Source organism: Balaenoptera borealis (genome assembly GCF_965194805.1).
Source record: "Balaenoptera borealis genome assembly, chromosome: 3".
Classification (NCBI taxonomy): Eukaryota; Metazoa; Chordata; class Mammalia; order Artiodactyla; family Balaenopteridae; genus Balaenoptera; species Balaenoptera borealis.
The window spans coordinates 73,760,379-73,773,918 of NC_138866.1; the positions used below are offsets into that span (position 1 = coordinate 73,760,379).

The window sequence follows — 13,540 nt, forward strand, 5'->3', positions numbered from 1 at the left end:
TGTGGGACTGGAAGTCTTCTCAGGTCCTCAGGGCAGAAGCCACGTCTTCAGGTGCCCAGGAGCAATCGGATGGCCAGGATGTGATGGGCAACTACAACGGCAGAACTGAGTCATTGTCACAGACTGTATGGCCTACAAAACGGAAATATTTACTATCTGACTCTACAGAAAAAAGTTTGCTAACTCCTGATCTAGGGCACTTTAAACTTTTGTTTGTTTATTTATTTATTTATTTAGGCTGCGTTGGGTCTTTGCTGCTGTGCGCGAGCTTTCTCTAGTTGCGGGGAGCAGGGGCTACTCCTCGTTGTGGTGCGCGGGCTTCTCATTGTGGTGACTTCTCTTGTTGCGGAGCACAGGCTCTAGGCGCGTGGGCTTCAGTAGTTACGGCGCATGGGCTCAGTCTTTGTGGCTCGCGGGCTTAGTTGCTCCACGGCATGTGGGATCTTCCCGGACCAGAGCTCGAACCCATGTCCCCTGCATTGGCAGGCAGATTCTTAACCACTGAGCCACCAGGGAAGTCCTTAGGGCACTTTAAACTTTAAATATGATGATTGTATAAAGGAGATGGGCTCCTCCTCAGAAAGACATAATCTTGCACAAGACTCGCAGTTTCTCTCTGCCTCCATATCCTCACCTGGACAACTTGACTCCTTCCCTCATTAGGGAAAAGCATATGCAGTTTGTGCTCTCTGGGGAGAGATCTTACAAGTCCAAGGCATTGGGGTCCTTGATATCCGGGAAAGACCTGGGAGCCATGCAATTCCCTCATGTGGCTTCACCTGGGCCACGGCCCCACCCTGCCACTGTCATCATGGGTCTAATCTCTGAAGACCATAAAAAAAGAGGCCCTCCACTGTCCCATGGCAGCCTGTTCACATGACCACTAACCCTCCCCAGCAAGACAGCTCTTACACACGACCCCTTCCTCATCATGTGCTATAAATTATATATAAATATAAATGTGCTATAAATCAAGCATGTACTTGGCTCAGAGAATGTAGAAAAGGCTGATTCCCCAACATTTTATATCCTTTCTTTTTTTTAAATAAATTTATTTATTTATTTATTTATTTTTGGCTGCGTTGGCTCTTCGTTGCTGCGCGCAGGCTTTTCTCTAGTTGCAGTGAGAGGGGGCTACTCTTTGTTGCAGTGTGCAGGCTTCTCATTGCGGTGGCTTCTCTTGTTGTGGAGCATGGCCTCTAGGCGCGCGGGCTTCAGTAGTTGTGGCTCGTGGGTTCTAGAGCGCAGGCTCAGTAGTTGTGGCACACGGGCTTAGTTGCTCCACGGCATGTGGGATCTTCCCGGACCAGGGATCGAACCCGTGTCCCCTGCATTGGCAGGAGGATTCCTAATCACTGCTCCACCAGGGAAGTCCCTATATCCTTTCAATACATGAAGACTGGTCTGTAGCTTCACCACCTTTTCTTTCTTGGCCTACGTAGTGGTTTGTTCTTATCACTTCCCCCCCCGCCCCCACAATATCTTCTGTTTCTATGAATTAGGATTTATCTCTATTTTACAGATGGGAAAACTGAGGCTCAAAGATTAAGAACTTTGCTCAAGGTCTCACAGCTCCTAAATGTTGGGCTAAGATTTGAAACCCAGCCTGAGTCGCTCTAGCATAATGTACGCGAGGCCTGGACTCACACAGCTGGTTTCCGGTCCTGGCCCTCCACTTCCTGGGTGTGTGATCTTAGGCAAACTATTTAATTGCTTTGTGCCTCAATTTCATTATCCATAAAACAAGGATAGCAAATGTTAGTTGTTTATTGTTATTATCACCACCATACACAGTCTCATTCATTAGTTAATCAGTCCCAAACATTACTGAATCCCCAGTGTGTAGTCATCACCAAGGGAAGTAGGGGTGCAGGAGGGGCTGGGGCAGGGAAGCTGTGGTCCCTCCTCTCAAGGACTTTAGCCAGAGAGACTCAGCAGGGGTGGGTTTGGGAGGGAACATTCCCAGCAGTGACACACAGGTGGGAGGCTGTGACCTCTCCTTTTATGCTCACTCCTTGTTTTCTCTCCCAGACTTTTGGAGAGAAGCTCCTAGGGGTCATGGCCTGGATCATGCCCATTTCCGTCGCCCTGTCCACATTTGGAGGAGTCAATGGGTCCCTCTTCACCTCCTCCCGGTGAGTGCCGTCCAGGCCCTTCCTGGGCCAGAGGCCACTCTGCTGTGCATATTGCTCTGTGTATATGTGGGGGGCTTGTCTCCGTCAGCGGGGGTCTGTATGGGCAGCTGGGTGGTGACCTTGCAGGGGGTGATTGCTCACACGAGGGCGTGTGCGTGTGTCTGTGTGGACACGGAGGAGCCTGTGCTGCTCGTGTGGTGACGCACGACGTGTGTGGCTTTAGCTGCGGTGGCAGGAAGCGCCATCCCACCTCACGTCCAGAGGAGCAGAGGGCTGAGGAGTCCCCAGGCTGTGTGCTTGGCGACAGAACTGTGCCTTGCCTGCAGCCTCAGAGCCCCTTTCCCGCTTGCCTGGAAGCAGGCTGTGCTAGCTGGAAAGGAACCCCACTCTGAAAGGGACCAGGAGGGACCCGTGCCTGGGGCCTCTGGCTGGCCTCTCATGAAAGTTCTGGGCCCGGATTGCAGATGGAATGGGCTCATCTGAGTGCCCTGAGGGGGCAGGCTCCTCCCTGTTAAGCTGACAGGTGGCCGTAGGAGGCCCTGTGTGGCCACCCATGAGACGCGGGTAGGGGTGTGAAGTGAGATGGGTGGGGAAGAACGGGTAGGGGTGTGAAGTGAGATGGGTGGGGAAGAACGGAAGGAAAGCATTTGTCCAAAGCCACGTCCCCTACCCCAAACACTCAGGAAAGCCCGAAGCATGAATGGGCCCAGGCGTCCCCAGCCCCTGCCTGCACACATCCGGACGTCTGCCCCCTTCTTAATGTCCCTTTTTGCTGTCTCCAGAATGGGCAGTTGAGGCTGGCAGATGCTGGATGATTTCCATTGATGTAGTCCAAAGGGTCCTCCCAGCGTTCTTAGAAAGCCCCCCTCCTCCAAGGGCACAGTCCTACTCGAAAGATACAGCAAAAGCAGTGAGCCCCTGAATTCAGCTGCTTCCAAAGCCAACGTCACGTCAGGGAGGAGTTCCTGTGAAATGACAAGGGAGTGTCATGTTTTCAGGACCCAGGGCAAGAAAGAGGGAGTGTGGGCATCCCCCGTACCCCAGGACCCTCCGACACTCACCCACGGCAACCTCGTGTGCATGTTACACAGGAGCAGTGACCACCTGGAGGCCCCAGCCGAGGGCAAGCGGTGGAAGAGCAGTGACCCATGAGGCTCTCTGGGATCTATTGAAGGAGAGTGACTGGCTCCAGTCGCTTTAGAGTGGGGTTTGTCCCTCGGGTAGGCCGAGCAGCGGTCTGCGTGCATGTGGTCCAGCTATGTGTGCATGCGAGAGGCAGCGGCCCGATGCGCTCGGCCTCGGATTCAGAGGCACAGCTCACCCGGCAGGCCTCCTCAACTCATCTTTCCAGTTCCTTCCATCCTTCCTTCCTTCCTCCCTCCCTCCCTCCTTCCTTCCTTCCTTCATCCCTCCCTCCCTCCCTTCCTTCCTTGCTCCCTCCTTCCCTCCTTCCTTCCTTGCTCCCTCCTTCCCTCCTTCCTTCCTTCCTTCCTCCCTCCCTCCCTTCCTGCCTCCTTCCCTCCTTCTCTCTCTTACTCTTTTGTGGTTGGGGGTATGGAGAGGATGATCCTTCCTGAGTAGTGTGTGCGTGTGTGTCATGCTTAATGTCATGTCTCCTCTGTGGTCGGCTAGCTGGGCAAGGATTGTCTCTTGTGAACTTGACTTGCTAATACTGTTGGACCTGCCAACTCCACTTGGTCCTGGCTGCATGTGGAGGAGGGATGTGAACTTGGGACCCTGGTTATGTGCATGGTGAGGCCCACAGAGCACCTGGGGCTCCACTGGGTGCATGAGGCTGCACTGCAGAGGGGCAATGTCATGTGGCTGCATGAAACTAGTGACACAGGACGAGGTAGTTGATGATGGCAACTGGTGGTGTACATATGGGTACTTGGGACCATAATCGACTCCCATGCTTCTGAGGAGGCACAGCTGTTGGCTCCACTCTCCCCCATACACAAATCACAAAGTGACAGTTCCCTCAGACCACCCAGTGTGCTGATTCTGTTCCTTTCTGTCTGTGACCATCCCCTTCCTCTCAACGCTTAGGTGCTCCTTTCCCTACAAAATCCTAGAAAAAAAGGAAAAGTGGCCTAATTTCCAATGAAAAGTGGCCTAATTTCCTAACAGCTTACAGTATTCTCTTTTTTTCTTGGGAGAGGAAAGAAGAAGAAGGCTGCTCTTTATGTTAAAATTTCTCTTTTTAAAAATAATTTGTAAACATCAGTATCCTGGTCGTGATACTGTAGTATAGTTTTGCAATATGTTACCAATGGGAGAACTGGGTGAAGGATACATAGGGTCGCTCTGCATTATTTCTTACAACTGCATGTGAATCTATGATTATCTCAAAATAAAATTTTAATTTTTTTAACTTAAAAAATAATTTTGGGGGAATTCCCTGGCAGTCCAGTGGTTAGGACTCCCTGCTTTTCACTGCTGAGGGCCCGGGTTCGATCCCTGGTTGGGGAACTAAGATCCTACAAGCTGCCACGTGGTGCAGCCAAAAAAAAAAAAAAAAATTTATTCTAATTATAAGTTTCCTGTCTATTTTAAAATTTTTTTAATTTATAAAATCTAAGAAAGAAAATTTAAGTTACTAATAATTCTACCACCCAGAGGTAATTGGTTGATATTTTAATGTTTTTACATGTCTGTAAATAATATCTTAGTTAATAGGAATCATACTGTATGGAATCGTACAGTTTTCTATCTTGCTTTTTTCATTTAATGTTATATTGTGAGCATATTCTCACACAATCAATCTTTTTTTTCAAAAACATTATGTCTGCATAATATTCCATTTTATAGGTATACCATAATTTATGTAATCATCTACTTTATGTCATTTAGGGTATTTCCAATCTTTTTTATCATCACAATATCTTTGTATGTACACCTTTCACTAACTCTATTCATTTCTTCAGGATTTTTGGGGAGAATAGAATAAGTAGCTTACGGATATAAATGTTCAGGTGTAATTTACATACAATAAAATACACAGATCGTAAGTGTTCAGGTTGATGAGTTTTGACAATTGTAGACAACCATGTAACTACCACTCAAAACAAGATATAGAACATTTCCACATATCCCCCAAGTTCTCACGTGTCCCTTCCTGGTCTACCACCCATTCCCCACCCCACAAAGGCAGCTACTTCCTGAGTAGGATAGGCATGTTTTTAAGGCTTTCCACGTACAGTTTAGTCCCCATGTCTCAAAGAACCTATATCCCTTGAGGAGGAAGGAGGCACATTTTTAAAGGGATTAAGGCTTTAGGCAAAGGAGAGAGGCTACTCCTACAGCGCTCCAGGTTTTGTGAGAGACCCACAGAGTGACAGCACAGTCATCAGTAACCCCAAGCCACCCAGACCACACTCAGGGTCTCCACACTCCAGAATCCATCCACTTATCCACTGACTGCCTCTGGTTTGCCTGCACCTGCCTTGTGAACGTGGGTCATTTGACTAGTGGGCTGGAAGGTGTGCACGAGAAGGCAGGTACCTGGCTGGAGGGGGGATGCTCCTGTGTGGGCAGAGGTGGGCATGGATGAGGGAGCCGGACTAGGGAGGAAGCATCTTTGGATGGTCCATGGGCCATCGCAGGCTGACCTGCTTTTCTCTCTGCCAGGCTGTTCTTTGCTGGAGCCAGGGAGGGCCACCTTCCCAGTGTGTTGGCCATGATCCACGTGAAGCGCTGCACCCCAATCCCAGCCTTGCTTTTCACAGTAAGGTTCCCTCCCTCTGCCAGCCCTACACACACCCTCCCTCTTTGTGCTGCTTTGAGCTGGGAGTTTACAGTTCCCACACACGCCCCTGTCACCCTTGTGCTCCTAGGTTTCTCTGGGCCTTAAGTAATCTGGCAAATGGTATACATGGGCCTGATTAACATCAAGAGATATAGCAAGGAAAGACCCTGAGTCCTGAAATAGCTTAAGGTTCATTCTCCTGAAATACCTTAAGGTTCCCAGGCTGGCTCATTCCATTCTCCCATACTTTTGGGTCAGACTGAAGTGGCTGCTTCAAGATTCTACAACCTCACAAAGAAACTTCTTTCTTGGCTCCCCCTGCACCTGTTACCCCCAGGGTAGCAGCTTTGGGCCTCTGCTCCTGGCTGATCACTGCACACTCCCACCCCTCCCCATCAACCTTCCTGCTCCAGGAGGCTCTGCCAGTCTCTTGGGAAACATCACTGAAACAAATTTGGTCTCAGGGTACACCGAATAAGAAAAATCATAAGGGAAGACTGGTAAACTGGTAAACTGAAAATGCAGAAAGGGAAACTCGGGATGGGAGGGGTAAATGGTAAATGGTGGTAAATGGAGGTGGAATTACCCCGGAGTAGAAGCATTTAGAGAGAGCAAACAGAAGGAGCAAAGACTTGTTCCTGATGAGTCTTTGGGGTTATTTTTTTTTCTTTCTGGATCCTGACTAAAATATCAAAAATGACTTTGGTTCACCAGAGAAGCAGTTAGACCAGGGTAGTAGAGCTCTCAGGAGTGAAGGGCATTCACAGTACAACATTATGGGGAATTTCAGAATGTTCAGAAATAGGAAGAAGGTCATCCTGGTTGGTTAGTGGTGAAAGGCAACTGGAGAAGACTCAATGCTCCCAGCGAGCCACAAACTTTTTTTCAGTTTAAGCCAATGTTGCAGGCCTATGACTGCAAGGGAAGTACAGTAAGAATCTGGCTTTTTCATCCCTTAAAATCTTCCCGATTATTTCCACCATCAGATCTTACAGGAGAACCGAGCCTTCTGTTGGCCTGAAACAAATTAGCAGAGGGAAAGAACATGGTTCCGAGAGAGCCACTGAGATGATTTTGAAGTTAGAGAGTGAATTCTATCAAGAAAATGTCACAGGGATGTTATGAGGGTTACATGAGTTAATATTTGTAGAATGCTAAAGAAAGAACCTGACACTTAAGAAGTGCTATATAACTGTTTATGATTTAAAAAAAAAAAAAAGAAAAGGAAGGAAGAAAAATAAATTAGATGACTCAACCAGGAAAAGAGGACGAGGGCAAGAATAAAGCCTTAATCTGCAGTTAACAACCTTCCCTAAGGGATTAAAAAAAACAAACTTAGCTTGAGCTTCAACCAAGGAAGAAATATAAATGAGACCAGGGTGGCACAGAGCCGGCTGCCACCAGTGTGGCCAGGCCAGTTGTTTACAGCCAGTATCTGTTCTGATTGGTTACTGCCCATGCCGTACCTGCTGTATCTGTGGTTAAGTGTTTTGATTACCACGCATGTGGTGAGAAAGAACTTCCTGGTGATGAAGGTGTTAGCAATGACCTGGGTTTCTAGGAGAGGTTGTAAAGTCTCCATTTTGAGAGATCCGCTATAAAATGGCATCGTGTGCCTAGAGGCAGGGGAACAGCCCCGACCAGTCTCCTAATGCCTTTCTGATCACCGATGAGCTTCTCCCACTCCCCCGCAGTGCATCTCCACCCTGCTGATGCTTGTCACCAGCGACATGTACACACTCATCAACTATGTGGGCTTCATCAACTACTTCTTCTACGGCGTCACAATTGCTGGACAGATAGTTCTTCGGTGGAAGAAGCCAGACATCCCCCGCCCCATCAAGGTGCGAGAACCTCCCTTTGGGGCCCCTCCCCCTCGTCCACTGGTTCTAGCTGAGCTCAGATTTTTACACCACCTTGTCCTCGCTGCTGACCGCAGCTCATCATCTCCATGAGTGTGGGAAACCCTCTGGGAAGCAAAGGCCATGTGTGAATGGGACAGCCATTTCCATTCTCCACTGGGGACAGGACCAGAGCAAACTGCAGCTGGAGGAATAGGTTAGATGAAGTGATACTTCCATCCTGTCATTCCTTTGTTTCCTATGGCTCTTAGTCTTTAAAAAGTCAGCTGATTTTTCCTCGACCTTCTAACCTGACCAGTCTCCTACTCGTCCCTCCAGGTAGCTGGGTTCACTCGTGCAATCTCTCCATCTCATCCCGGAATGAGTTTCCTTCTCCCATCTGCCTCTCCAAATTTTAACCATTTTCCACACTCAAGGACCTCTCTTCCTTGAAGCTTCCCAGTCCACTCCAGCCTTCCGTGATCCTCCCTTTTTAAAGTACTATGGCCCTGCACGTAGTAGGGTGCCTGGTGAACCTCTCGATTGTACAAGGAATAAATTTGTGATAGGAACAGATGGGAGTGCTCAGAACAACATATGCCAGAGTGCTATGGGTTCTCCTGCAAATTAGAAGACTAGGGTATATCCCTGAGCTATCTGAACAATCCTATTCTGGAAACACAGACTAGATGCTTCTAGAAGATTCTGCCAGCTGAGGAATCGAGGGCTCTCGAAATCTCTCTGCCACTTTCCTACCACTCTTAGAAAGCCTGCTAGAGAGAATAGGAAGTAGAATAACCCCATCTCCCTACCACACGCATCCCTCTAAGAGGAGAGGAGAAAGGCAGCTGAGTCTAGAGTCTTGAAGACTCTACAGGGGACTCCCACCTGCGGTCAGAAGAGCGGGTGGAGCCCACAGAGTTTGCTTCTTCCTGAAGTAAATAAGGCCCCGGACTGCCTTATGCCACACTAGGATTCCTGATTTCTCTCGTCTTGGCAGAAACTGCTTGAAACAAATTGGGACTGTCCCTGGTGAGAGGGAGGGACATTTGCCACATCCTGCCAGCTGGGGGAGGGGAGCCTGACTGACAGGTCATCTCCTTCTTGCCCCTCATTCATTTCTCCTGCTCTCCTTCTCCCGAGGACCTCAGCAAACATATATCAATGTGCCAGCAAGGTCATCAACCTACATGGGCTCCTCTGGCTGCTACAGGCACACAGCTGGATGATGAGGCCTTGTTTGATCCCACCTCGGAGGACAATGAGGATTGTCCCCTCCCTAGGCCCCCCACTCCTCTAACTGTCCCACTGCCCACGTTCGCCAACGTCTGTTGACACAGCACTTGCCCCATCAGGGCTCAGGGTGTGGGAGCCACAGAGCTGAGTGAAACCCAGCTTTGCCCTCAAAGCGCTTCCCTGTGGGTGAAGAAGGGGGAAGGTGCCCTGATGCTGGGGGCCATAGGATCCGTACAGGTAACGGTGCCTCTGATCCACAGGTCAACCTGCTGTTCCCCATCATCTACTTGCTGTTCTGGGCCTTCCTGCTGGTCTTCAGCCTGTGGTCGGAGCCCGTGGTGTGTGGCACCGGCCTGGCCATCATGCTGACAGGGGTGCCTGTCTATTTCCTGGGTGTTTACTGGCAGCACAAGCCCAGGTGTTTCAATAAGTTCATTGGTAAGTTGTTGAAGATTCTGAGTGGCTAGAGGGCCCCCTGGTCTGGAATAGAGTGGTCAGCAGTCTGGCTGGGGAACCCCACCAGGATCAGGAGGCTGGGCCATAGAGCACTGGAGAAAGGGTCGGGACAGGAAAGGGCAGGTGCCTCCCCAGAGACCTCTGAGGAGAGGAGAACAGCGGATATTTCTGCACAGACCTTAGGCCTGCCAGAGTGACCATCCTATAGCAGCCGCCCTGGGCTGGGTGGAGACCAGTGGACACCCTAGAATTGGTGGTCAGTGGGCATGGAGCCTTGATGAGAAGGAGCGGCCAGCAAACAGGCTGCCCAGAGACGGAGGAGGTGGGTGAGGTGGCCGTCTCCTGGAGAGCTGGGAAGGGCCCCGGTCTGGTTGGCCAGGTTGGTGGGACGCTCAGCACTGATCTGGTTTCTGTGTGGCCTCCTCCTGCAGAGGTGCTGACCCTGGTGAGCCAGAAGATGTGTATGGTTGTGTACCCCAAGGTGGAGGAGGACTCAGGGACAGAGGAGCTAAATGAGGATGTGGAGCAGTGGCGGCAGCCCATCTACCAGCCCGCTGCCCCCAACGACAAGGCTGCAGAGGAGCCCTGAGGACCGCCCTCCCCTCTCAGCTGCTTCCCTCCGCCTTCATCCCCCTCTCTGCCCTCCTTCCCTGCCTGGGTCCCCCAAACACACACACACCCCTCTGCCTCTGTCAAGCAGGGGCAGGACCTGGGTGTGGGTGGTGAGAAACTACAGACACAGATACTGACATTTGTACCCAAAGATCCAGCCTCCTCTCACCCCCAAGGCCTGTGTCTAAAGCAGTGGAGCTTCCAGGGGTGCCCTACACGGCCCTCCCTCCTGGGCCCACACCCTTAGTCGCCTCCTCAGGAACCTGAGTTCAGGACTGCCTTCCCTCCCCATTCCTGAGCCCGAGGGAGGCCTCAGCTCCAAGAGAAGTGGCAGCAACAGTGAGTCACTTGGGGACAGACTCGAGCAAATCTGTCACCATTAAAGGTCAGCTGAAGAGACCCAAATCCCCCTCCCTTCACCAGCGACCGAAGACATCAGAGGTGATGCTTCCCTCTGCCCCACCCCTCCCCATCCTCCCACCACCACCCCCCCGCCACCCCAGCCTAGGCCTTCTGTGCAGAGTGAGGTTCCTGTCAGGACAGCATCTCCCCACTGACCTAAGGACCAATGGGCAGGAGGACTGCCCCCTCCCCTAACCCCGGCCGGGCCTGTGGAACAGATTGGGAAAGGCTCAGATTGTAGAAACCCAGCCTTGCCCCTGCCTCCTCCCCCCAACTCAGTGCCAAAGCTCCCTGAAGCCAGAAAGCTGCTTATTTCCAATGTAGCGGACGTTTCTCTGCTAATGACAAAGCAGCTCCTCTCTTGCTCCCTCCCACCCCCATGGGAAGGAGCCCGCCACCCTGTTACCTCTGCGGTCATGCTCCAACGCAGCCCCAGGCAGCCAGCACTGCCGGCACCCCCGTCTTGCCCTTCTCCTCCTCTCCAGACTTTGGCTCCTGGGGTGTGAAGTCTCCCCAAGCCCTTCATGCCTGCAAGTCGAGCCAAATCAGCCTTAAGTCACCTCCCATCCAAGAACTGGACCTAAAAATACTCCTTTATTTCCAGCCCTCCAGTCAGACCTGGCATGAAAAGCCTTCCAGGGAGGGAGGGCTGTTTCCCATCTCCCCAGAGGTACCCATCCCATCACCTCGGAGACTGTTTGAGGAGAAAGTGTATTCTGAAGGCCAGTTCCTCCCCCAACTCAGATAACCCCTCCCTCCTTTCTGCTCACACCACTGTCCTGTCTGGACAGCCTCCAGGACAGGATGAGAGGACAGTGGCAGAAGGTACCCACTTTGGAGGCTCTCGGAAAAGCCCGTTCTCTGTGGTTTGCAGACTTGTGGCCATCCTGTCCTGCAGGCAGAGGCTGCCATTCCCTGTGCTCCAAAGAAGGTGCTGGTGTTTGCCCTGCGCCCTTGCAGCCTCCTAGCCACACCTGTTGTGCTAAGGACCAGGATCCTTTTATCCCAAGCAGGAGTCCCCCTCTTCCCCCAACTCCCCATCCTGTCTGCTGAAACTGGAAAACCTGGGGAGTCCTCCTGGCCTACTTGGGTCTCCCAGCTTCCCACCCGGCCTGCTTGAGCCTGCATTGGTAAGATGCAGGTTTGGTCTGAGTCGTGGTCCCTTCAGAGTGGACTCGAGGCAGACTGGGGCTGGCCCCTGGAGGGTCAGGGGACCATCCTCTTGTTCCCTCTTCTCATTCCTCCAACCTCCTTCGATTATTGTTTTTTGTAAAGTGGATGCCTTACTTTTTTGGATAAATATTTTTGAAGCTGGCATTTTTATTTCTTTTGGATTTTTAAGGTTTTGTTTTTTCTTTTTTCGGGGAGGGTTTTAGTTATACCTGGATAATAATCTTTTGTCTTTGAGTTGGTTTAGGTTTTAGTTGTGTTTTGTTTTGTGAGGGTTTTTTTTTTTTTTTTCCCTGTGGATGTAATAAAATTTTAAATGGAAATGAAGTCGGTGGTGTTGATAATTCAATGACCTTCCGAGGCAGAGTCGCCAGGCACTTCCTGTTTCTGTCAGGAGGGAGGTCTTTGGTTGCCAGGTTCCTTCCAGGATGGCATTCCTGAAAGCCCTCGTGCTCCATTGCTTCGAGCTGTCCCAGGGCCCAGTGCCAGCGCGTTTTAACAGCTCCCTCTCGTTTTGAACCGAAAACTTTCTCGTTGCCTCTGTGAAGTCACGAGTGTTAAGTTCCTGCCTATGTATCATGCTGAGAGCCTGCAAACTATCTGGGAAGAAGAACCTCATCCCTACCCAGGGTGCGAACATGGGCAACAGAGAGACAGCACCAAGCTGAGTGGAGAGAGGCGAAGGCATCAGGAAGGGACAGGCTGAGCCTGTGGAGAGACCCCAGTCGGGGGCGGGGCGGGGGGGGTAGGCAGTTAGGAGAGCACCCAGCTGGATGCCAGGGGCTTGATGGGAGGGACTGGGAGGTGAGGTGGGGTCCACTCAGCTGTCCGAGTGGAAGACTAGGAGGGCTGAGGGATCAGGAAAGAGGAGGAAGCAGTCAAGGTAAGGACAAGTACCTCCTGGCGCTCTGGGTTAATCGCTGGAGGAAGTTGACAGGATTAGTCCTTGCTTGGAGTCCCTCCTTTGTGGGCAGCCCTCCCGGCTGCCTGTCCTGAGACAGCATCATTCCAGAGCCAGCACTGCTGACAGACGTGGGGAGGAGGCAGGGCCGGGGGCAGGGGGGGTGAGGGGTGCGTTAAGACATCACCCTTCACCATCTGGAACACTGTGAGGACACTGGCAGGCAAGATGCCTCCACTCCCAGTCCCAGCCTGGCCCCAACACGCCTGTTTTGTGGCTGGCGTTCTAGACTGAGGCTGGAGGCTTGCCATTCACAGGGGCACAGACACTTGGCTCTGAGACCCAGCCCAGCCACCAAACAGCTGTGTGTCCTTGGGCAAGTCAGTTAACCTATTCAGCACTTTTAGAGGGATGAAAAAAGAAGACAATCTAATTTCAAAGGGTTCCTGAATCTCCCAGCCCGTGGCTGTCCCAGAAGAGTGAGAGCAAACTGGGCAGAGGCCAGTCTTGTGCAAGAGGCCCTTCTCCAAGCCTCACATCTCCCTTGGGGATCCCCCAGTTCCCCAACACACACTTTTCCTTTCCCGAGGCTGCCCGAGGCTTCCTCATGTCACCCCATTCCAGCAAGTCCAGCCCTCCCCAACCTCTCTCAGTCCCTGGAGACACCTGTCCCTGGGGGCGCCCTCTCTTTTGTAAGGTGACACTTGCTGATCTTTTCAACCTGCTCAAAAGGGCAAATGTGGGTCTCCTCCTAGGCAACATGCATTTATTTTTAACCTGGGCCATTATGCTGTCTTAACCCTGTCAGTCACTTTAATGTGAGGAATTTCAGACGCTCTGATCTTAGGGAATTTGGGAGCCTTTGGAGGTCACTGAAATCACAGCTGCTTATGCATTCATTTATTAATGTAGTCAAACAATAAATGTTTCTCTAACCATTGTATCCAGGATTTTGCTATACGCTATGGGAATAGCAAACTTACTCTTGAATTTTCCGAGTCAGCACAGACTTCAAATATTTTGTTTCACTGTCTCTGTA

General features: G+C 51.2%; 1 protein-coding gene across 2 annotated transcripts in view; it reads left to right on the plus strand.

Annotated features, from left to right (window-relative positions):
• Nucleotides 1-11,927, plus strand: part of SLC7A8 (solute carrier family 7 member 8) — a 56,430-nt gene extending 44,503 nt beyond the window's left edge. For both annotated transcript variants that reach the window (XM_082386180.1, XM_082386181.1), the window contains 5 exons: nt 2,032-2,135; nt 5,766-5,862; nt 7,578-7,727; nt 9,221-9,398; nt 9,848-11,927. In XM_082386180.1, coding sequence (XP_082242306.1) covers nt 2,032-2,135; nt 5,766-5,862; nt 7,578-7,727; nt 9,221-9,398; nt 9,848-10,005 — 687 coding nt within the window. In that variant the 3' untranslated portion in view covers nt 10,006-11,927. The remainder of the gene's footprint in view (nt 1-2,031; nt 2,136-5,765; nt 5,863-7,577; nt 7,728-9,220; nt 9,399-9,847) is intronic.
• Nucleotides 11,928-13,540: the final 1,613 nt, after the last annotated feature.